General features: G+C 46.2%; 1 protein-coding gene across 1 annotated transcript in view; it reads left to right on the top strand.

The window, feature by feature from the left end:
* The window catches only part of nid2a (nidogen 2a (osteonidogen)), a 231,038-nt gene that overhangs the window by 195,861 nt on the left and 8,995 nt on the right, over positions 1-26,182 (top strand). The window contains exons 27-29 of the mRNA XM_056301042.1: positions 7,441-7,598; positions 8,029-8,152; positions 8,400-8,512. Coding sequence (XP_056157017.1) covers positions 7,441-7,598; positions 8,029-8,152; positions 8,400-8,512 — 395 coding nt within the window. The remainder of the gene's footprint in view (positions 1-7,440; positions 7,599-8,028; positions 8,153-8,399; positions 8,513-26,182) is intronic.

The following is a 26,182-nucleotide window of genomic DNA, read 5'->3' as shown; positions in this document are numbered from 1 at the left end:
TCTTAAGTGTTGGTTTTGATCTTCATCTTTTTAATCTTGCTTTTTCTGCTGTTTTTTCAAATATGTTTTCAACTGTTTCCACGGCCTGATTGACACCCTCTTCACTGAGGACATAAGGGGTATATATAGGAAAGTATGTAGGAGATTTTGGATTTCATGATTGTCAATGGCTTTCTTGAATTCCTCTGTGCTGTTTTCGGCCCATCTGTATGATTCCTTTATGTGGGACAGCTTACTGGGCAGTAAATTGATGGTATTAATTTCTGTTGTTTTGATGAACACTGTGATTTGGCTGTGATCACAAAGGGGAGCTAGTGGTTTGACAGTGAATGCTCTAATTGACAAAGTGTCTATATCGGTTATTACGTAATCTACTGTGCTATTCCCAAGAAGCAAGCAAAATGTTTGTCTTCCAAAGATGTCTCCTCTTATCCTACCATCGACGATATACAGACCCAGACTGCGACAGAGCAGCAAGAATTCTCTTCCATGTCTGTTTATAACCAAATCACAGTTCCTTCTGTGGGAGTAAACAAAATTATTAGTCTTATGAAGTGAGTTACAACTGTAGTGATTGCCATCAGTACTTACAAAGTTGTTTTTGGGTGCCTGTCCGTGCGTTTAGGTCTTTAGTGTAATAGGGAGATCATAAGGGGGTATATATTGCACAGAGAAAGACATCTTTTTGTGAGTTGAAAATTTTTTCCTAATTTTTAGACAAATATATTTGCCTGTTTTCATGGCGCTGATGTTTCTGTCCAATTTTAATTTGTACCACATCATCAAACCTCCTGAGTTTCTTCTCTGCTGTACAGTGCTGAATTTTTGTGAAGATATGTCTGTGAATGTTCTCATTCATCCAGGTCCAAAGTCCAGTTGCACTTGATTCAATTCCTTTGGATTCTGTGAAGACACTACTCTTTCTTTATAGTCTGGGGGACAGTGGGTGATTTTGTCTTCTTTATGCCATGTTTCTAGTAACATCAGTATATCAATACCTTTAATGTTTTCCTGAAACTATGTTTGTATATTTCAGGCCAAAAGCTGATGAGTTCAGGCCATGAATATTCCAAATACTAATGGAAAGGGAGGCCATAGTAACAAATATTAACAACTAAACATTCACAATGAGAAAAAACTGCATGCAGTCGAGGTGGTCTGAACCCACATACTACTGTAACCCTGTCTTTCAAACATATAACTCACTCCTTCACATACTTACTACATATCAGTTTGTGTTCCAGAGGGTGGTGTGAGTCGAAAGGTAGACCCTCTGGAACACAAACTGAGCGTCATCAGAACTTTGCAACACAGAGCTGACAATGTGCCCAGCAGCACTCAGGCCCAACGAGAAGAACACAAACACCTGAGAGGAGCTTTAAAAACCTGCGGCTACCCCAGTTGGACCTTTGTGAAAACTGCAACACGTTCCAAAAAGACCAACCAGGTGAGCGACGAGGAGAAAAGGAACAGAAGGAATAACATAGTCATCCCGTATGTTTCTGGGGTCTCCGAGAAACTCAGGAGAATTTTCAACAAACACCGCATCCCGGTATACTTCAAACCCAGCAACAAACTCCGACAAAGACTGGTTCATCCCAAAGACCGTGTACCACACACCCAGAAAAGCAATCTGGTGTATGCTGTACAATGCAATGAGGATTGCACTGACCTATACATAGGAGAAACCAAACAACCACTACACAAACGGATGGCCCAACACAGAAGGCCAAACTCCTCAGGACAAGACTCAGCAGTCTATCTACACCTAAAGGAGAAGACACACTCCTTCGAGGACAGCAACATACACATTTTGGATAGAGAAGATAGATGGTTTGAAAGAGGGGTGAAGGAAGCCATCTATGCAAAATTGGAAAAAGCATCCCTCAACAGAGGAGGAGGTCTGCGACACCACCTATCTCCCACTTACAATGCCGTCCTTTCATCTCTACCCAGGAGACTCAAGAAGCCTAGCCTCCAAGAACAACAGTCGGTCACTAATGGCTCCAATGACTCTCATGACCACTGAACAATGAAGTAGAAACTAACACCCCCAACGACCATCGCTGTTAAACAAATGCAAATCAATAGCTCCGATGGCGACGGGCGCGGCTGGACATCGGAGCACAGGAGAGCCACTCATATCTATGGCTCTGTGAGCAACGGGCGTTGGTAAACATCGCGACACAAAGAGCCATGGACATCTATAGCTCTGACAACGACTCCAAAGAGGATAAATTCTGAGTCTCATCACCAGCCAATCAGACTAGCTTCATCTAGTCAGAAAGGCACGAACTGAGGAAGCCTCTTGGATGAGATGCGAAACGTCTTCACGGATATATACCAAGTCCAGTTGCACTTCATTCAACTCCTTTGGTTAACCATGACCTGGATGAATGAGAACATTCACGGACATACTTACCACATACATGTAGTCTGAGTGGTCTGAAACCACATATTACTTACTAATTACATGTAGTCCCAGTGGTCTGAACCCACATACATGTAGTCCCAGTGGTCTGAACCCACATACTTACTACATGCATGTAGTCTCAGTGGTCTGAACCCACATACTACATACATGTAGTCTGAGTGATCTGAACCCACATACTATTTACTACATACTACATGTGGGTTTTATCTTCCAATGTACTGTTGGTATGTGAGTAAAAAGAATAATGGCTATTCAGGCATACTACTTCGACATACAGCTGTGCTTTCAGCTCTTTGGGCGTTGATGAGGACACGCTGTCAGTGTGGTAAGCCACAGCTTTATTTGAAAGAATAATAAAGGATGATTTTAACTACATTCTGCTTAGCATATTGAAAATTGATACTTACAATGTTTGTGGCAGCCTAGCCCATCACCGTCCATGCAGTGTCTTTGTCTACATCTTGCGTCTAAATTTGTTTTGTCTTCATTTGATGGCTGGGAGAGGTGGTGCTGGATCGGCTGGGAGAGCTTGGTCTGCTGCGCCCTGTGGGCCCAGGGAACATGGCCCTAATCGGAACTGCACCCAAAGAGGTAACACCAAGAGTGGTCTGACAGGACGCGGAAGCGGGGCAGGCTAAGCTAACTGCTAGCCCATGTAGACCGGCTGTTCCGATAACACTGAGGGCGGTCTGGCGGCGGCCTCACCTAGCGTTGACTGTGTTTTAGTGTCGTCGTGTGGAGTGTGGAGTGCCGGGAGGTGTGTCGAAGGTGTCTGGCTGAGAGAGCTGGTGTTGGATCGGCTGTGGGTGCCTGGTCTGCTGCATCAGGTGGGCCCAGGGACCATGTCCCTGCTAGAGCTGCACCTGAGGAGGAAACGAGGGCAGCCTGACAGGACACGAAAGCGGGGCAGGCTAATCTAACTCCTAGCCATGCAGACCAGCAGTTCCGACAGTCAGCCTGGCTGGCGTTCTTTCTCTGGACCGTGGAATTTGTGGACTGTGTTGCACTGAGTGGACTGTGTTGTTAACTGTTGTTTTTGTTTTTGTTTGTTTGTTGTTGTTTTTTGGCTTTGTTCTCTCTCTTTTTGGTGGTGTCGTTTTGGGAAATTTGGGATGTGTGTTTTTGTCTTTTGTGTCACACTGATGTGATAGATGGAATTTTGTTTCTTTTGTGTACGCAAGTACATGAAAGAAATGACAATGAATTGTCCGTGATTCCTTGTTCTTGATACATTCAAACAGATTCACCGTTCTGCTGGTTGGGTTTTGTATCATCCTCTGCCATTGTTGGTCGTTGTTGTAAAGTATCGCAATGCACAGGGGGTTACACATGCCAACGGAGAGTGTAGTATTTGCATACTACATTATTTTTCTGGATGTAATATGACATCCGGGTTTTGAGATTCGCCCTGAGATGCTCAAGGCTCTTGACATTGTCGGGCTGTCTTGGCTGACACGCCTCTTCAGTGTTGCGTGGAGGTCGGGAACAGTACCGGTGGAGCGGCAGACTGGAGTAGTGGTTCCTATATTTAAAAAAGGGGACCGGAGGGTGTGCTGCAATTATCGGGGCATCACATTGCTCAACCTCCCTGGGAAAGTCTATTCTAGGGTGCTGGAAAGGAGGCTCAGACCAACTGTCAAACCTCGAATCCAGGAGGAACAATGCAGATTCCATGGAGCAACGGACCAACTCTTTACTCTTGTGGAAGTGCTGAAGGAGGCATGGGAGTTTGACCAGCCAGTCTACATGTGTTTTACGGACTTGGAGAAGGCTTACGACCGTGTACCCCAGGGCACTCTGTCGGGGATACTGCAAGAGTATGGGGTACCAGGAGAGTTGCTACAAGCCATCCGGTCCTTGTATAACCAAAGTGAGAGCTGTGTCCACATTCTCGGCACAAAGTCAAACACGTTTTCGGTGGGTGTCGGACTCCGCCAAGGTTGTCCCTTGTCTCCGATTGTGTTTGTGATATTCATGGACAGGATCTCAAGGTGAGGAGTGTGTCCATTTTGGGAACCTCAGAATTGCATCTCTGCTCTCCACAGATGATGTGATTTTGTTGGCTTCATCAGAACGCGACCTCCAGCGTGCACTGGGGCGGTTTGCAGCTGAGTGTGAAATGGCCGGGATGAGCATCAGCACCTCCAAGTCTGAGGCCACGGTTCTCTACCGGAAAATAGTGGATTGCTCCCTCCAGGTTGGGGATGAGCTGTTGCCTCAAAGTGAAGGAGTTCAAGTATCTCGGGGTCTTGTTCATGAGTGAGGGAAGAATGGCGTGGGAGATTGACAGGCAGATTGAGTTTCCTCCATAGGGTGTCTGGGCTCAGCCTTAGAGATAAGTTGAGGAGCTCAGACATCCGGAGGGAGCTCAGAGTAGAGCCACTGCTCCTTTGCGTCAAAAGGAGCCAGTTGAGGTGGTTCGGTCATCTGATTAGGATGCCTCCTTGGCGCCTTCCTTTGGAGGTTTTCCAGGCACATCCAACTGGGAGGAGACCCCGGGTTAGACCCAGAACTCGCTGGAGGGACTACATGTCCAGTCTGGCCTGGGAATGCCTTTGAATCCCCCAGGAGGAGCTGGAGGGCCTTGGTGGGGAGAGAGACGTCTGGAGTGCCCTACTTAGCTTGCTGCCACCACGACCTGACCCCGGAGAAGCGGCTGATGATGAGATGAGACTGTTTTGATGTGCTAAATTGTATGCTAGTATGTGATTTTAGACAGGATATGCTGAACTCAGCATAGAAGACTGTCTTTTGTCTGTACGCAAATGTTTAAACTAGCTAGACTGAAAAATACTTGATGATGATGGCCACACTTGTATGAGGCGCCAAGTGTGACAGACCCTTTTTCATAGACAGAATGCCTTTTGCGCTACGAAATGCATATATTCAGTACAAAAACATATAACACCATACTGCCTTTTGTCCACGAAAAACACAAACACGTTAGCATTTTGTCCAGGAAATATTGCAGAGAGCACAGAAAACCAAACAGATAACTCCTGTCATGCACTGAATTGACCATTGTGCTTTTCATTTTGCGGACAAAAAGCGGAATGCATGTTTGGACTATGTGGACAGAAGAAACTCATTTATAGACAATAGTAATTTTGTCCTCATAATAGATGTCCTAGACCAGCATTTATGCATTTGTGGCACAAAATGCTGAATGCGCTGTATTGTCATCATTCTGTGCCATTGAATGTTCATTTTGTCCACTTAACTGTATTACTATATTACTGAAAGTATGATGTCCACGAACGGGATTCAGCACAATATATTCCAGGACTCTGCAGTTACAGAAGGCATTCTGTGCATGAACGCAAAGGCTGCTTGAACTTTTGTAGACAGAACTGTTTGTTACATTCGTTTCAGCCCTTCCGAAATGCATGCAGTGTCATAAGTTTGCATTTGGTGGACAAAAGGCATTACAATATTATATGGTTTTGTAATGAATGTACGCGTTTCATAGCACAAAAGACATTCTGTCTATGAGAAAGGGCCTGTTGCAGTTGGTGTTACAGTTGGTGTTACAGTGTTACAAGTGTGACAGGATCTTGTGCACAGAAGGCCTTCCGTAACTGTGGAGTCCCAGAATATATTGTGCTAAAGTACTCTGTGTTGTTGTATAAAAGTTAATATGTGTGAGCTCTGGAGAAATGGCACACAAAACATAAATTGTCAGTTAATACATTTTTTTTTCTTGGATTCTTCCCCCCTTTTTCTCCCAATTGTACCCGGCCAATTACCTCACTCTTCCGAGCCACCCCAGTCATGGCTCCACCCCCTCTGCTGATCCAGGGAGGGCTGCAGACTACCATGTGCCTCCTGTGGAGTCACCAGCCACTTCTTTTCACCTGACAGTGAGGAGTTTCGCCAGGGGGGACTTAGCACATGGGAGGATCACACTATTTCCCCCCCAGTTCCCCCTTCCCCCCTGAACAACCGCCCTGACCAACCAGATGAGGCGCTAGTGTAGCGACCAAGACACATACCCACATCCGGCTTCCCACCGCAGACACGGCCAATTGTGTCTGTAGCGACGCCCGACCAAGCCGGAGGTAACACGGGAATTCGAACTGGTGATCCCCGTGTTGGCAGGCAACGGAACAGATGGCTACGCTACCTGGACACCCCAGTTAATACATTTTTAATCGGTTAAATTCTTATGATAATGATTCATCATTAACATCCCTAGTAGCAGGTTTGTAGAATTATAGTATTTTAAAGAAAGTGTCATACATCGCCAGAAGAAGAGAAATCATAGGGGTAAATGGGTAATTTGTCAAACATGGCACGTTTGCTTGAAACAACGGTCACAGGGCCGAAACACATTCATACCTAGGGACAATTTAGTACGGCCGAGTCACCTGACCTACATGTCTTTGGACTGTGAGAGGAAACTGGAGCACCCGGAGAAAACCCACACAGACATGGGGAGAACATGCAAACTCCACACAGGACGACTCGGGACGACCCCAGGGCTCGAACCCAGGACCTTGTCACTGTGAGGTGACTGCACTAACCACTGCACCACCGTGCCACCCTAGTTACACACCATGGAAAGTAGAAGTGATCGTGACTCAGTAGCCAGGGGGAATTCAGTAAATGTATATATCACGTTTGTGATGACAAAATTATTGTACATTTTGGCACAAGTGGTTTTACAAGCTACAGAATATAAATTGTGCCACACCCATCGCCGCACTGGCAGTGGATGAGAACAAAACTTTATACAACTAAATGTTTGTCTCTCCCCTTTAACAGGTAACATTAACTGGCTGTGTAATTTAAACAGTAGGTAAAGTCGGTAAATAAGGTGGTGATAATAAGCTGTGGTGCTGGAGCTCGTCCCCGTCTGTTGACGTCCTGAAAACCAATGTGCTGCAGATGAGCTCTGGCCCTGTTTGACCTCCAAACATGCGTATCTCCTGTAAACAGAAAGCAAGAACTAATGATGTTACCCATTTCTTTTTGTGTTCTTCTCCTTTGTCCCTCCACCTGTGCAGTACTGTGTACTGGACTGACTGGAACCGGGAGGCCCCTAAAATAGAAAGTTCCACGGTGGACGGGGAGAACCGAAGCGTGGTGGTTGCTGACGGTATAGGTTTACCCAATGCTCTTACATACGACTACTCATCTAGACAAGTCTGCTGGGCTGATGCAGGTAAAGACTACTACTACTACTACTACCACCACTAGTACTAGTACTACTAATACTACTACTACTACTTTCAGCTGCTCCCGTTAGGGGTCGCCACAGCGGATCATCCGTTTCCATCTCTTCCTGTCCTCTGCATCTTCCTCTGTCACACCAGCCACCTGCATGTCCTCCTTCACTACATCCATAAACCTCCTCTGGCCTTCCTCTTTTCCTCTTCCCTGGCAGCTCCATATTCAGCATCCTTCTGCCAATATACTATATATTATACATATTATATACATATATGTTATATATATTATCACTAATGTTCATGATAAAATCCTTGAAATGGCCACCTGAGGGTTCAGACAGGGCATTTAGAAGCGATGGTTTTGGGTCATGACTCTCTCTCTCTCTCTGGCTCCTCTTCCATGTTTCTGTCGCTTGACCTCAGGCACCAAGCGTTTGGAGTGCATATTTCCGGATGGCTCAGGTCGACGAGTGATCCACCAAAACCTGAACTACCCCTTTAGCATGGTCTACTACAGGAACCACTTCTACTACACAGACTGGCGAAGGTATCTGTCCATCTATCTATCTATCTATCTATCTATCTATCTATCTATCTATCTATCTATCTATCTATCTATCTATCTATCTATCTATCTATCTATCTGTCTGTCTGTCTGTCTGTCTGTCATTTTTGAGTTAAATGCCAACCAAATGGTAGCTACAGGGCATTGTGCAATGTGTTGCAGTCTGGCCTGTACTGTGTATTTGTACTGTGTATTTGTACCATTGTCCACCCCTGTGTGTGTTGTATAGGGACGGAGTGATAGCGGTGAGCAAAGACAGCAGTCAGTTCACAGATGAATACCTGCCTGACCAGCGTTCACACCTGTATGGCATCGCCATAGCAACCAGCCAGTGTATATCAGGTGAGACCAGATCCAGAACCGTTTCCTTCTGTATGAATCTGGTGTTATCTATTTTGATTTATTAGTATTATTTTGATCAGAAAGCTACAGTCATAAAGATTTACATGCAATAAAAGGTAGAAAGCAAATTGGGAGTAATGAGCTCACAGCTTAGACCTGGGTTCAACCATGTGTTGTTCTTTAGGCAGGCGCTCGACTGGCTTTTGTTTGGTATGTAGCAGCAGAGCATGTCTGCAGACTTATGAAGGCTGTGGGAATACAAACATGAACTGCTAACCCTGACTTGAGAGGAATCCAGCTTATTACTTACAGTATCTATGGTATGAACCCTTTAATCTAATGCCACATTAACCTGACTGGTCAGTAATCACCTGGTTGTGCTGTTTGGAGCATTGACACCTGTAGGTGGCATTATTCAACTCATGTTGTAGCTTTAGCACAGCTTGAACCTGCAGCGACCAAGCTATCTGAATATGGTCTGGAGCCAAGCAGCATGCTCTGTCCTGCAACAGCTATCTTAATGTGGTCTGGAGCCATGCAGCATGCCCTGTTCTGCAACAACTATCTGAACATGGTCTGCAGCCATACAACATGCTCTGTCCTGCAACAACTATCTGAACACCATCTGGAGCCATGCAGCATGCCCTGTCCTGTAACAACTATCTGAACATGGTCTGGAGCCATGCAGCATGCCCTGTTCTGCAACAACTATCTGAACATGGTTTGGAGCCATGCAGCATGCCCTGTTCTGCAACAACTATCTGAACATGGTCTGGAGCCATGCAGCATGCCCTGTTCTGCAACAACTATCTGAACATGGTTTGGAGCCATGCAACATGCTCTGTCCTGCAACAACTATCTGAACACGGTCTGGAGCGATGCAGCATGCTGTCCTACAGCAACTATCTGAGCATGGTCTGGAGCCATGCAGCATGCCCTGTTCTGCAACAACTATCTGAACACCATCTGGAGCCATGCAGCATGCCCTGTTCTGCAACAACTATCTGAACATGGCCTGGAGCCAAGCAGCATGCTCTGTCCTGCAACAACTATCTGAACACGGTCTGGAGCCATGCAGCATGCTCTGTTCTGCAACAACTATCTGAACATGGTCTAGAGCCATGCTGCATGCCCTGGTCTGCAACAACTATCTGAACACGGTCTGGAGCCATGCAGCATGCCCTGCTTTGCAACAACTATCTGAACATGTTCTGGAGCCATGCAGCATGCCCTGTTCTGCAACAACTATCTGTACACCATCTGGAGCCATGTAGCATGCCCTGTTCTGCAACAACTATCTGAACATGGTCTGGAGCCATGCAGCATGCCCTGTTCTGCAACAACTATCTGAACACGGTCTGGAGCCATGCAGCATGCTGTCCTACAGCAACTATCTGAACATGGTCTGGAGCAATGCAGCATGCCCTGTTCTGCAACAACTATCTGAACATGGTCTGGAGCCATGCAGCATGCGCTGTCCTGCAACAACTATCTGAACATGGTCTGGAGCCATGCAGCATGCCCTGTTCTGCACAAATAAGGGAAAATTCAATTAATCACCTCAGCACAACATAATGTGCTTTATTAGGTCAGTCAGTTCATGTCATGAATATATTAACCATGTATATATTAAGCGTATATTGAATATCTACTACTACTACTTTTGGCTGCTCCCGTTAGGGGTCGCCACAGCGGATCATCCGTTTCCATTTCTTCCTGTCTTCTGCGTCTTCCTCTGTCACACCAGCCACCTGCATGTCTTCCCTCACCACATCCATAAACCTCCTCTTTGGCCTTCCTCTTCTCTGGCAGCTCCATATTCAGCATCCTTCTCCCAATATACCCAGCATCTCTCCTCCACACATGTCCAAGCCATCTCAATCTTGCCTCTCTTGCTTTGTCTCCAAACCGTCCAACCTGAGCGGTCCCTATAATATAATCGTTCCTAATCCTGTCCTTCGTTACTCCCAGTGAAAATCTTAGCATCTTCAAATCTGCCACCTCCAGCTCCGCCTCCTGTCTTTTCGTCAGTGCCACTGTCTCCAAACAATATAACATAGCTGGTCTCACAACCATCTTGTAAACTTTCCCTTTAACTCTTGCTGGTACCCTTCTGTCACAAATCACTCCTGATACACTTCTCCACCCACTCCACCCTGCCTGCACTCTCTTTTTCACCTCTCTACTGCACTCCCCGTTACTTTGGACAGTTGACCCCAAGTATTTAAACTCAAATGCCTTTGTCACCTCCACTCCTTGCATCGTGACCATTCCACTGTCCTCTCTCTCATTCACGCATAGGTATTCCGTCTTGCTCCTACTGACTTTCATTCCTCTTCTCTCCAGTGCATACCTCCACCTCTCCAGGCTCTCCTCAACCTGCACCCTACTCTCGCTACAGATCACAATGTCATCCGCGAACATCATCGTCCATGGAGACTCCTGCCTGATCTTGTCCGTCAACCTGTCCACCACCATTGCAAACAAGAAAGGGCTCAGAGCCGATCCTTGATGTAATCCCACCTCCACCTCGAACCCATCTGTCATTCCAACCGCACACCTCACCATTGTCACACTTCCCTCATACGTATCCTGCACCACTCCTACATACTTCTCTGCAACTCCTGACTTCCTCATACAATACCACACCTCCTCTCTCGGCACTCTGTCATAAGCTTTCTCTAAATCTACAAAGACACAATGCAACTCTTTCTGGCCTTCTCTATACTTCTCAATCAACATTCTCAAAGCAAACATCGCATCTGTGGTGCTCTTTCGTGGCATGAAACCATACTGCTGCTCGCTGATCATCACCTCTCCTCTTAACCTAGCTTCTATTACTCTTTCCCAAATCTTCATGCTGTGGCTGATCAACTTTATACCTCTGTAGTTGTTACAGTTCTGCACATCGCCCTTGTTCTTGAAAATCGGTACCAGTATGCTTCTTCTCCACTCCTCAGGCATCCTCTCACTTTCCAGGATTGTGTTGAACAATCTAGTTAAAAACTCCACTGCCATCTCTCCTAAACATCTCCATGCCTCCACAGGTATGTCATCAGGACCAACTGCCTTTCCACTCTTCATCCTCTTCATAGCTGCCCTCACTTCCTCCTTGTTAATCCACTGAACTTCCTGATTCACTATCCCTACATCATCCAACCTGCTCTCTCTCTCATTTTCTTCATTCATCAGCCCCTCAAAGTATTCCTTCCACCTTCTTAGCACACTCTCCTCACTTGTCAGCACATTTCCATCTCTATCCTTGATCGCCCTAACTTGCTGCACATCCTTTGCGGCTTGGTCCCTCTGTCTAGCCAATCGGTACAAGTCCTTTTCTCCTTCCTTAGTGTCTAACCTGTCATACAACTTACCATACGCCTTTTCCTTTGCCTTTGCCACCTCTCTCTTTGCTTTACGCTGCATCTCCTTGTACTCCTGTCTACTTTCTTCATCTCTCTTACTATCCCACTTCTTCTTTGCCAACCTCTTTCTCTGTATAATTTGCTGTACTTCCTCATTCCACCACCAAGTCTCCTTGTCTTCCTTCCTCTGTCCTGATGACACACCAAGTATCTTCCTAGCTGTCTCCCTCACTATTTCTGCAGTGGTTGTCCAGCCATCTGGCAACTCTTCACTCCCACCCAGTGCCTGTCTTAACTCCTGCCTGAACTCCACACAACAGTCTTCCTTCTTCAACTTCCACCATTTGATCTTCGGCTGTGTCTTCACTCGCTTCCTCTTCTTGGTCTCCAAAGTCATCCTACAGACCACCATCCGATGCTGCCTAGCTACGTTCTCCCCTATCACCACCTTGCAGTCTCCAATCCCTTTTAGATGGCGCCTTCTACATAAGATATAGTCCACCTGTGTGCACTTTCCTCCACTCTTGTACGTCACCCTGTGTTCCTCCCTCTTCTTGAAATATGTATTCACCACAGCCATTTCCATCCTTTTCACAAAATCCACCACCATCTGTCCTTCCACATTTCTCTTCTTGACTCCATACCTTCCCATCAGCTCCTCATCACCCCCCTTCACCAACATGTCCATTGAAGTCCGCTCCAATCACCACTCTCTCCTCCTTGGGTACCCTTTCCACCATGTCGTCCAACTCACTCCAGAATTCTTCTTTTTCATCCATCTCACACCCAACTTGCGGGGCATATGCGCTGATAACATTCAGCGATAAACCTTCAATTTCCAGCTTCATACTCATCACTCTGTCTGACACTCTCTTCATCTCCAGCACGCTCTTGACATACTCTTCCTTCAGAATTACCCCTACCCCATTTCTCCTCCTATTCACACCATGGTAGAAGAGTTTGAACCCACCTCCAATACTCCTGGCCTTACTCCCCTTCCACCTGGTCTCTTGCACACACAGTATGCCTACCTTTCTTCTTTCCATTATGTCAGCCAGCTCTCTCCCTTTACCAGTCATAGTGCCAACATTCAAAGTTCCAACTCTCACCTCCACATGCCTACCCTTCCTCCTCTCTAGCTGCCTCTGGACATGCTTTCCCCCTCTCCTTCTCCTTCGCCCAACAGTAGCATAGTTTCCACCGACACCCTGCTGGTTAACAGTACCGGTGGCGGTCGTTGGTAACCTGGGCCTCGACCGATCCGGTATGTAAGTCTTATTTAGGATCCGCATATTTGATTTGGCCAATATTTTATGCCGGATGCCCTTCCTGACGCAACCCTCCCCATTTGTCCGGGCTTGGGACCAGCGCTAAGGATGCACTGGCTTGTGCATCCTCAGTGGCTGGGTTAGCATATATTGAATATATTAAACAATTATATATTAGTATATATTGAAGCAATATATGGAAAATATATGCAAATGGATGATCCGCTGTGGCGACCCCTAATGGGAGCAGCCCAACATAGTAGTAATAGTGAATATATTAAACAAGTATTTTTTAAGTGTATATTGAGATGGCTTGGACATGTATATTGAGATGGCTTGGACATGTGTGGAGGAGAGATGCTGGGTATATTGGGAGAAGGATGCTGAATATGGAGCTGCCAGGAAAGAGAAAAAGAGGAAGGCCAAAGAGGAGGTTTATGGATTTGGTGAGGGAGGACATGCAGGTGGCTGGTGTGACAGAGGACTACGCAGAAGTCAGGAAGAAATGGAAACGGATGATCCGCTGTCGCGACCCCTAATGGGAGCAGCCGAAAGTAGTAGTAGAAGATATTAAGTGTATATTGAATATATTAAACAAGTATAAATTAAGTATATATTGAATATATTAACAATGTATATATTAAGCATTGGTTCAAGGTGGAGGTGGGATTACACCAAGGATCGGCTCTGAGCCCTTTCTTGTTTGCAATGGTGACGGACAGGTTGACGAACAAGATCAGGCAGGAGTCTCCATGGATGATGATGTTCGCAGATGACATCGTGATCTGTAGCGAGAGTAGGGTGCAGGTGGAGGAGAGCCTGGAGAGGTGGAGGTATGCACTGGAGAGAAGAGGAATGAAAGTCAGTAGGAGCAAGACGGAATACCTACTATGTGTCAATGAGAGGGAGGACAGTAGAATGGTCAGAATGCAAGGAGTGAAGATGAAGGTGACGAAGACATATGAGTTTAAATACTTGGGGTCAACTGTCCAAAGTAACGGAGTGCAGGAGAGAGGTGAAGAAGAGAGTGCAGGCAGGGTGGAGTGGGTGGAGAAGAGTGTCAGGAGTGATTTGCGACAGAAGGGTACCAGCAAGAGTTAAAGGGAAGGTTTACAAGATGGTTGTGAGACCAGCTATGTTATATGGTTTGGAGACAGTGGCACTGATGAAAAGACAGGAGGTGGAGCTGGAGGTGGCAGAGCTGAAGATGATAAGATTTTCACTGGGAGTGACGAAGAAGGACAGGATTGAGAATGATTATATTAGAGGGACAGCTCAGGTTGGACAGTTTGGAGACAGAGCAATAGAAGCAAGATTGAGATGGCTTGTACATGTGTGGAGAAGGATGCTGAATATGGAGCTGCCAGGGAAGAGGAGAAGAGGAAGGCCAAAGAGGAGGTTTATAGATGTGGTGAGGGAGGACATGCAGGTGACTGGTGTGACAGAGGAAGACGCAGAAGACAGTTAGAGATGGAAACGGATGATCCGCTGTGGCGCCCCCTAACGGGAGCAGCCGAAAGTAGTAGTAGTAGTACAGATATTAAGCATATATTGAATATATTAAACAAGTATATATATTTTTTTTTTAATTGTATCTTAATTTGGGAAAGGCACATAAATATAACAGAACAAAGACATCAACAAATAATCAATTCCCTTTCCATTTTTTGTATAAAGAGTCCATAATAATGCATCCTCAGGATCAAGGCAGAAGAGTTCGAGTGTGTGTTCGTCATCCTTTGTTTCAGTTCCTTATCTTCCAACACGGAGTGAATTAGATTTCCCAAGAATGTTAATAGAACCTAACCAAACTATTCACATTACACTCAGTAGGACATACAATAATAGCACAAGTGCCTATAGGAAATAGCCTTCAGAGATACTCTTATACACCATTTGCACACTTCGATACAATTCAACAAAAACAAAAACAAAAAAAGAACTATTTACAGGAACCAAAGGGGAATACCCACTGCCGCTGTCATTGAAATAGTAAGAGTAATAAAAAATGTATTCAAACAAAAAGGTTACAAAACCATAAAGCCAGTGAGATCATATAAAGTCTGCTCTCGTTGGGGCTATAAATTTTATCCAATTGCTCCAAATTTGATCAAATTTATCCTGTTGTGTTCTTAGGAGATAGGTCAGTTTCTCCATTCTAAATATTTCTAAGATAATTTCAATCCAATCATCGTATGTGGGTAAAATTGGGCTTAACCATCTCCTGGTGATCACTTTTTTGCTTGCCACCAACAGTATTTGCAGCAGCTTTATATCCCTCCTATGCTCCAGAAAGGAAATATGACCTAGATAAAGGGCTTCAAAACTCAAAGGTATTTGAGTGTCAAAGACCCCACCCAATGAAGCCTGGATTCCCTTCCAAACTACATTCAGTTTGGGACAATCCCAAAAAATATGGTAATGGTTGGCCATGGTCGAGCCACATTGTCTCCAACATGGCATATTAGCACCTTTATATTTCTCCTGATGTGGTGTCTTAAAATATCTAATGATATTTTTCCAACAATGTTCTCGCCAATCCATAAAGCTAGTTGTTGACCATTGGAAAGACCAAATATTCCCCCAGGCCTCCTCGGATAGCTCAACCCCTGCTTCCCTTTCCCATTTTTCTTTAATGTACAAAGTATTATTCTTTTTAGCATGGGATAGAGCAGAATACAGTTTGGAAATGTAATTGGATGGGGTCATTGTCATAGCAGATTTCATAATATGACAGAATTCTGATTCAACATCTGAGAATTCAGTCAATTTACATTCTCGCTCAATATAGTAGGATCGCAACTGGAAGTACCTGTGATGGTCATACCGTTCCAAGCCATGTTTATCCTGTAAGAAATCAAAACTGTGTACAATGTTTCTTTGAGTGAGTGAGAGAAATGTTGTGAGTCCTTTCATTGTCCATGATTTAAACCTGACGTCATCTGTTGGGAATGAAATCTGAGTCATAAGCAAACCATCTGAACACTCTCAACATTTTGTGTATCTCACACGCATTAATCACTTTCTGCCAAACTTGTAATGTGTGGCTCAACCATGGGTTCCCCATCCTTATCAAACGGCACATCAGTCCCCTATCTGCAATTACAGCTTGGATGGGGAACCGATTTGACAGACTGGACTCTAGCTCCTTCCACCTTGCCGTATATGATTCACTACACCAATATAACAAGGGAGCTATCTGTGCAGCATAGTAATATTTTTTTAGACAAAGAAGGCCCATCCCCCTGCTTTCCTTGGCTAGTTGAAGGGTAGCAAGTCTAATTCTTGGTTTCTGTCCCTGCCAAATAAATCGGGAAATCCATTTATCCCACTCACTGAATTGCTTATCACATACCTCAATAGGCAGGTTTCTAAAGAGGTAGAGTAATCGAGGGAGGATATTCATTTTGACTGCACTTATTCTGGATCCAGATAACTTGCCAAAATCTTCCAAAATAGCCATCAATTCTCTGAATGACCTCTCAGGCTCTCCCAGGCAGACCAACACATCATCAGCGAACATTGCCACCTTGTGGTCAACTCTCGACATTGCAATACCCTTGATATTATGATTTTGCCTTAATAATTGGCCTGAAGATTCTATAAATAAATCGAAGAGGAGGGGAGAGATTGCGCAACCCTGTCTACAACCACGTTTCAAAATAAAAGCATTAACCTTGACACGAGCTGAAGGCGTATCATACAGTGCCTGGATTACTCCTATGAAATTATCATGAAACCCAAACTTACCCAGCACCTTGTATAGAAAAGCCCATCTAACAGAGTCAAAAACTTTCTCTGCGTCTAGACTCATTATGATTGAATGTTTTTTTTCCTTTTGTATCTCTCCTAAGATATGCAGAATTCTCCTTATATTATCTGAGGTTTGTCTATGATGAATAAAACCAGTTTGGTCCAAATTTATGACATCAGGCAACACCTTCTCCAGTCTACGAGCAAACATTGAGGTGAATAGTTTATAATCTAAATTGAGAACACTAATCGGTCTGTAATTCCCACACTCCTGTCTATCTTTCCCTCCTTTGGAATAACTGAGATAATTGCCTCCCTCCAAGAGGGGGGGGGATTTCTCCCTTCTCTAGAACCCAATTGAATGTTTTGTGTAGTAGTGGAACTAGCTCTCACTTTAGACTGCGGAAGAATTGTGCATTATACCCGTCCGACCCAACTGCCTTTCCCGATTTTAACCTAGTGATAGCTGCATTTATTTCCTCTTTTGAGATTGGTTTAATTAAATCCTTCATTTTGTGGACCCGAAAGTGAAGGTAAGTCTAGTGAGCCAAGGAAGGCATCAATGCAGTTCTCCTCAGAGGCACTAGGCTGGGAACACAGGTCCCTGTAGAAACCCTGATTGAGAGCTACTTGGCTCGTTTGGTTGTGTTTGCCTTGGCAAAGTGCCTTGCCTAAGCTAAAATATGGCTGATTTTCAGCGATGAGGGCCAGATCGATAATCACTGACCTGCATCGGAAATTTGCAGAGACGACGTGGCATGACACCTTTCAGCTTGTGCACAGATGCATGAACTCGCTATAATTTATGCTGGATTTCAATACAGTTCAGACAAACGAAGTTCACGTCTCCTCTTCATTCCTGTTTACTCTCTACCTAAGACAAACTAGCCCTTCCAAATTATCACACTGATAATTAATTAGATCAAATCTATCTCCTCCTAATCGGATTCAACACCCCATTTACATTAAATGAAATAATTTTCACTGGATGCATGTAATTTTGTAATTTGCAATTTTGATGCATGTAATTTTGCGTGAAAATAATCGTACCAAAAAACAAGCATCAGACAGCGGCAGGCAACCCCCCCCCCCCAGTAAAACAACAGAGGAAATAAGAAATAAAAAAGAAGCAGAAATACGTGGTGTGTAACTGAAGCATAAACGTTATTAACCACACTTCCGCCAGTGAATCACTTCCACTGCTTCCCTTATTAGTCTTTGAAGGAAAACCCCTATTTACTACCTGAGCTAGAGGGCCTTCAACTGTGATGACCGTCATAAAGAAAAAGAGTCCCCCCCCCCATTTTAACCCGACAATAATTATATTTCACTGTGACGTCTATGACGTATATACACATACTACGTCCTTCACGTCTGTATACTTGCAGCCTTTCCTTGTATCCTGTTGCTCCCCTGGTCCGCTGCGGGCGCTGCCCCCCCCTGCGCGTTGCCACGACGACCATCTATGTAGTCTCTCTCTGGGGGTTTGTATTGTAACGTGCATGGATAAGAAGACACGCTGGCCGCTGGCTCGCGGGTCTGACCCATTAGTCGAGCGGTTAGCGATGCCTCCTGCGGTGCGGGCGATACGGGTTCGCTTCCCGGCCGCGGCACTTCCTGTGGTTGCGTTGTCCCCCGAATTCGCTACAGTATGTTCTCCCCGTATCTGCGTGAGTTTCCTCTGGGGGCTCCGGTCTACTCCCACAGCCCAAAGACATGTAAGTCAGGTGAATTGGCCGGACTAAATTGTCCCGAGGAATGAATGTGTGTGTCGGCCGGCCCTGTGATGGCCAGGCGGCCTGTCCAGGGTGTCTCACCGCCTGCCGCCCAATGATTGCTGGAATAGGCTTCAGCATCCCCGCGACCCTGAGAGCAGGATACGCGGTCTGGTTAATGGAATGGAATATTAAGTATATATTGAATATATTAAACAAGTATGTATTTTAACTTCTGGAGTGATTCTGAATTCTGGACGCAGCGGCTACTGTGGCTACTGTGGCTCCCTGTTCAGTGTCGTGTTTTCTTTGTTATTTATACGTTAGTTTTAAGTTTACTTACAAGTGTAGGTCCTGCGCTCTTCTACAACCGTCAGGAACTTTTAAACCTCAGAACGGATTACTCACTTCCCTCCACCATCACGGACAACTCCCCCATCCATATTATCCGCTCACCGATCTCGCAGTGGAAACGCTGCCCCCGTCGGCAACGTGAACAAAAGAGGGGGAAACGAGGCGGGCTACATGCTAAGCTAAGTAGCACTCCCTTCAAAGTTTCCCTCCCCAGCATCTTCATGGCTAATGTCCGGTCGTTAGCTAACAAAATGGAGGGGATAAGACTCAGGCTGTCCTCTCAGAAAAGGCTGCAGAACTGCTGTCTGCTGATGTTTACGGAGACTTGGCTCAACAGCAACATGGCGACTCGGCAGTCGAGCTAGTGGGCCGCACAGCCTTCCATGCCGACAGGACAGCGGACTCCGGCAAGACCCGCGGAGGAGGTTTGAGTATTTATGTCAGTAACTCTTGGTGCAACAATATAAAGATCGTCGAAAGGCATTGCTCTGCTGATCTCGAGCTCCTTATGATTCAGTGCAGGCCTTTTTACCTGCCCAGGGAGCTAACGGCCATTACCATTGCCGCTGTATACATCCCCCCACATGCTACTGCTAAGGAAGCACTTAAGCAGCTACAATGTGCCATCAGCAGACAACAGACCAAACACCTGGACAATGCCTTTATCATAGGTGGTGATTTTAATAAGGCTAACCTCAGGGCTGTATTGCCCAAATTCCATCAGCATGTCTCCTGCCCCACTAGGGGACAAAACACCCTGGACCATCTCTATACAAACATCAAGGACTCATACAAAACTACCGTCTGCCCTCATCTGGGGCATTCTGACCACCTCTGCCTGTTCCAGGTCCCAGCCTACAAACCCCTAATAAAACGGGTCAAGCCAGCAGTAAAGACAATCACTGTCTGGCCAAAAGGAGCAGTCTCTAAGCTCCAGGACTGTTTTGAAAACACAGACTGGAGTATTTTTGGACATTCAGCTACCCATGGCTCCCATATAGACATTAATGAACAGACATCTGCCATACTAGCCTACATTAACTTTTGCACTGAGTGTGTCACAACAAAAAAATCAGTCCGCATCTTTCCAAACCAGAAACCCTGGATGACCAGTGAGGTCCAGCAGCTGCTGAAAGTCCGGGATGCAGCGATCAAGTCAGGTAACTGTGAGGCCCACAGCGCAGCCAGATCCAACCTCAAAAAGGGCATCAGAACAGCCAAACATAAATATTCCCTACGAATAGAGGACCACTTTCACAATAACTATGATCCTCGGCGAATGTGGCAAGGCATTCAGTCTATCACAGACTACAAAAGCTCTAATCACGGTCCCTCTGTCCATGATGCCTCCCTGCCTGACAAGCTAAATCATTTCTATGCCCGCTTCGACAAGGACAATACTGACCCAGCCACAAAAATCCCCAGCCACCCAGAAAACCAGGTGCTCACTCTATCAGTCGCAGAGGTCAGAGAATCACGGCACAGAGTGAACACACGGAGGGCTGCCAGACCAGACGGCATACCGGGTTGGGTCTACCAGGAATGTGCCGACCAGCTGGCTGAGGTCTTCAGACCTGTATTTAACCTCTCACTGTCCCAATCTAAAGTCCCAGTATGCTTTAAGACCACCTCTATCATTCCTGTCTCCAAGAAACCAACATCCACATGTCTGAATGACTACCGACCCATAGCACTCACCCCCATTGCCATGAAGTGCTTTGAAAGACTGGTTCTGGCTCACATCAAAAACATTATCCCCCCCACATTCGACCCACATCAGTTCGCCTACCATCCCAAAAGGTCCACTGAGGATGCCATTGCCACTGCCCTGCATGTTGCTCTGACCCACCTTGGACTTAACAACACATACATCCGGATGCTGTTTATAGATTATAGCTCTGCCTTCAACACTATCATCCCCGCCAAACTAACCACCAAACTCCTCTCCCTTGGCCTCAACCCCTCCCTCTGTAACTGGATCCTAGACTTCCTGACCAACAGACCTCAGTCTGTTAGGTTAGGTGACCACTCCTCCTCCACCCTGACCCTCAGCACAGGTGCCCCTCAAGGCTGTGTTCTGAGCCCCGTCCGTTTCTCCCTCTTTACCCACGACTGCCTGCCAACTCACCCTTCAAATGTTATAGTTAAGTTTGCAGATGACACCACAGTCATTGGCCGTATCACCAACAATGACGAGATGGCCTACAGAGACGAGATTGAGCATCTCACATCATGGTGTACTACCAACAAGCTTGTCCTTAATGTGCAGAAGACAAAGGAGCTGATTGTGGACTTCAGGAGGTCTAGAAGCTGCAGCCACTCCCCCATTCACATCAATGGGGTGGAAGTGGAGCATATTTCCAGCTTTGAATTCCTTGGGAGTCCACATCAGCGAGGACCTTTTGTGGACATTAAACACCCAGGCCCTTGTGAAAAAGGCCCAACAACGCCTGCATTTCCTGAGGAGGCTGAGGACCGCCCGTTTATCCCCCAAAATTCTACCAACTTCTACCACTGCACCATAGAGAGCATCCTTACCATCTGCATCTCAGTGTGGTATGGCAACTGCACCTCAGTAGACCAGAAAGCTCTGCAGCGGATCGTCAAGGTGGCCCAGCATATCACCGGTACCCAGCTCTCAGCCATAAAAGACATTTATCACAAACGCTGCCTTCGAAGGGGTCTGAGCATCAGCAGAGATCCCACCCACCCCAACCATGGACTGTTCTCCCCCCTGCCCTCTGGGAGGCGCTACAGGAGCCTCAGAGCCCACACTACCAGGCTCAAAAACAGCTTCTTTCCCCAAGCTGTTGCCAACCTGAACCTGGCTACCCACTGAATGTCTTTAGATATTTTTAAGTATTTTGTACTCCAGCTCTCTTTTAACTTATTTTTAGCGTTCGGTCTTCATGTGTGTATATCTCATATTGTGTTTGCTGTGTTTGTGTCTGTCTTGCACTGTTTGGTGAAGCCAAAGCCCTCATTTCATTTTTAACATGTGCCTGCACATTGTTTTTAATGACAATAAATTGAATTGAATTGAATTGAATTGAATTCCAGCTGCTTGAGTATTAGTCCTTTTCTCTATAGATCTGCTACTGGTTCCTAGTGGGAACTAGTGGGATCTTATTCTAGCTGTAGCTGTCTTATTTTAGCTGTAGCTGTTTTTCACCTAGTGTGTCCTTAAATATTTCTTGCTGCCTAGCTGTTTCGACTTAGTTATCCTTTTAGTTTATAAATATATTCCTGGTAACTTCTTGTTTGCAGTTTTAATAGTTTTGTGTGAGGTTTGATAGAGTTTTACATAAATGACCAGTTTCTGGCTAATAGACCTACTTTCATTTTAGGAATACCAGAAATAAATATATTCCTGGTAACTTCTTGTTTGCAGTTTTAATAGTTTTGTGTGAGGTTTGATAGAGTTTTACATAAATGACCAGTCTCTGGCTAATAGACCTACTTTCATTTTAGCGCTTTGGACAATTGGGTGTTAAGTGGCCAGGGTTTGGCATGCGCTCCTGCCAGACAATTAGCAATCAGTGTTCTTTAAATCACTGCTGCTACTTGGAAGCCGATGCTTCCAAGCGTCAGCCAAACAAGCCTAGGTTGAACAAGAGTGAACAAAGGCAGGTGCAACTTTTTCAAGCCAAGGCTTCGTCAAGCAAGGACTGCTCTTTTTAGATCCGGTCAGTCATCTGTATTTTGTGTACCTAGTATAGACTATGTGTTTCCTTCGCATTCCTGTCCTTTCCTTTTCCCGGGCCTAGCATAGACGTTGGGTCACGCCTAGGCGCTGTGACCCTACCAATCTCATGTATCCCACTCTCTCTACTCACGTTGAGCAAGTGGTGACGGGAGGGCTTTGGAATTGCCAGTCTGTGGTGCCGAAAGCTGAGTTTATCTCAGGCTACGCATCCTTGCTCTCCCTCAACTTTCTTGCGCTAAGTGAGACCTGGATGACGTCAGAAAACACTACCACGCTCACAGCTCTGTCTGATGTGTACTCTTTTTCTAACACTCCCAGAGCTGGGAGGCGAGGTGGTGGTACTGTCCTGCTAATCTCCCCGAAATGGATATAACTCTCTTGTTTCCATTCCACAATTTTCTCCGCCCTCTTTTGAATTTCATGCTGTTACTGTCTCTTATCCAGTCAAATTCCCCATCGTGGTTGTGTACCACCCACCAGGCCCCCTTGGTGAGTTTTGGAGGAGCTTGACTCACTTGTCTCACACTTCCCTGATTATGACTCTGCACGTATCCTTCTCGATGACTTCAGCATCCACACTGACAAGCTAGATCCTCTTCTCTCTTTCCTCTCCTCCTTTGACCTTCACCTCTCACCCTCTCCTCCTACCCACAAGGCTGGCAACCAGCTGGACTTTATCTTTACTAGACACTGTCCTATTTCCAATCTCTCTGTTACTCTCCTCCAGCTCTCTGACCACTAGTTCATGTCCTACTCTCTCTCCCTCTCATCTCCCCCCTCAGCCCCTCCCCCTACCCACATGGTTTCCACCCGTAGACACCTCCGCTCTCGCTCCGCCACTGACCTTTCTTCCTCCGTTACCTCTTTCCTCCCTACACCTGAATCTTTCTCTCTCCTACCCCCTGACTCTGCTACTGATCTTCTTCTCTCTACCCTCTCCTCTTCTCTGGACAGTCTCTGTCCCCTCACCTCCAGGCCTGCACATCCAACTCCACCTGGCCCTTGGCTGTCTGACTCAGTATGTACTGACAGACGGAGCCTGAGCGTGGCAGAGCACAAGTGGAGAAAAGGCAAACTTCCAGAGGACCTTCTCAACTTCCAATCTCTTCTTTCCACTTTCTCCTCTTCCCTTTCTGCTGCTAAAGCTGCCTTCTATCGCTCTAAAATCCTATCCTCTGCCTCTAATCCTAAGAAACTCTTTGAAACCTTCTCTACACTTCTTCAACCACCAGTTCATCTTCCTACTTCCTCCCTTCTCCCTGATGACTTCGCTAACTTCTTTGACAAGAAGGTAAACGACATCAGATCCTCCTTTTCTCACCACCCAGTTAGCGCTCCTTGCACTAGCCCACCCTCTGTACCCTCCCTCACCTCTCCATGTCCCACCCTATCCCACCTCGCTCCCCTCTCCCCGACGGGGTCCTCAACTTCATCACATCCAGTCGCCCCACCACATGCTCCCTTGACCCGCCCCCCCTTCAGTCTATAGCAACTGAACTCCTTCCCTTTCTAACCCACTTCATCAATTCCTCCCTCCAGGCAGGATGCTTTCCACCTGTCTTCAAGACTGCTAAAGTCATCCCCCTTCTCAAGAAACCATCACTTAACCCCTCTGACGTCAAAAACTACAGACCGGTTTCCCTTCTACCCTTTCTATCCAAAACGCTTGAACTTGCTGTCTTTAACCAACTTTCTTTGTACCTCCACCAGAACAACCTCCAGGACCCCAACCAGTCTGGGTTCAAGGTGGGTCACTCGAAAGAGACGGCCCTCCTTGCAGTGACAGAATCGCTGCATTCTGTGAGAGCAAACTCTCTCTCCTCTGTCCTGATACTCCTGGACCTGTCAGCTGCGTTCGACACAGTGAACCACCAGATCCTCCTCTCTACCCTCGAGGGGCTGGGTGTCACAGGCTCTGCACTCTCAACGTTTGCATCTTACCTGACGGGTCGCCCCTGCCAGGTGACATGGAGGGGATCTGTGTCAGAGACTCGCAGACTGACTACAGGCGTTCCACAGGGTTCGGTTCTGGGTCCTCTCCATTTCTCCCTGTACACAACATCCCTGGGTTCTGTTATTCGCTCACATGACTTCTCTTACCATTGTTATGCCGATGACACCCAGCTGATCTTGTCTTTTCCTCCCTCTGACACACAAGTAGAGACACGCATTGCCGCGTGCTTGACTGACATCTCGGAGTGGATGGCGACACACCACCTGAAGCTCAATCTGGACAAGACAGAGCTGATGTTCCTCCCGGGGAAAAGTTGCCCACACCGAGACCTGGCCATCACCATTGACAACACTGTGTTGACGCCAACTCGGTATGCGAGGAGTCTGGGTGTGATGCTGGACGACCAACTGTCATTTGCTGAAAACGTTGCATCGGTTGCTCGCTCCTGCAGATTTCTCCTCTATAACATCAGGAGAATTCACCCATTCTTTACAAATGAGATGGCACAGGTGCTCATCCAGGCTCTGGTCATCTCCCGGCTGGACTACGGCAATTCCCTCCTTGCTGGTGCCTCGGTGTCGGCCATCAGACCTCCGGAGCTTGTTCAGAAACCTGCAGCTTGTCTGGTGTTCAACCGCCCTAAATTCTCCCACACAACTCCCCTTCTCATGTCCCTACACTGGCTCCCAGTAGCTGCTCGCATCCAGTTTAAGACTCTGGTGCTAGCCTACAGGGCAGTGAAAGGAACAGCTCCTTCCTATCTCCAGGCCATGGTCAAGCCCTACACCCCCGCCCAACCACTTTGCTCTGCTGCCTCGGGATGCCTGGTTGCCCCGTCGCTCAGAGGCCCTGCTGCCGATCGACTCGGTCACAGCTCTTTTCTGTCCTGGCCCACAGTGGTGGAATGAACTCCCCACTGATGTCAGGACAGCAGAGTCGCTGACCATCTTTCGGCGCAGGTTGAAAACTCACCTCTTCAAGAACTACTACCCTGTTACTTGCGCGTAGCACTTATTGTATTCACTCATTTAAAAAAAAAATCTTTCTTGCGCTTTTACTTTAGCACTGGTTTTGCTCTGAGATGCTTGTTTAGAGAGAAGATGCACTTATGACCTCCGATGACTAGTAGTTCCCCTGATTTCCTACGTTAAATGATGCACTTACCGTAAGTTGCTTTGGATAAAAGAGTCGGCTAAATGACTGTAATGTAATGTATATATTGAATATATTAAACAAGTATATATTAAGTATATATTGAATATATTAAACAAGGAGTTGTGTTAAAAGTCATGTTAATGTTTTACGCTGAACACTGGACTGAAAATCAGTGGTTAGAAACAGCCAGAGGTTTCATGTCAAAATATGGGTCACACACACACACACACACACACACACACATACACACACACACACACGCACACACACACACACACACACACACACACACATACACACACACAGATAATCAGTGATTGAAGATGTTTCTCCAGCTGTGGTAGACAGTGAGCTCATTGGGTGGTGTAAAGTGATGTCATCCCATCATCACACCTCCCTCCAG

This window comes from Lampris incognitus, chromosome 21, assembly GCF_029633865.1.
Source record: "Lampris incognitus isolate fLamInc1 chromosome 21, fLamInc1.hap2, whole genome shotgun sequence".
NCBI lineage: Eukaryota > Metazoa > Chordata > Actinopteri > Lampriformes > Lampridae > Lampris > Lampris incognitus.
This window is presented reverse-complemented; position numbering and strand designations above follow the sequence as displayed.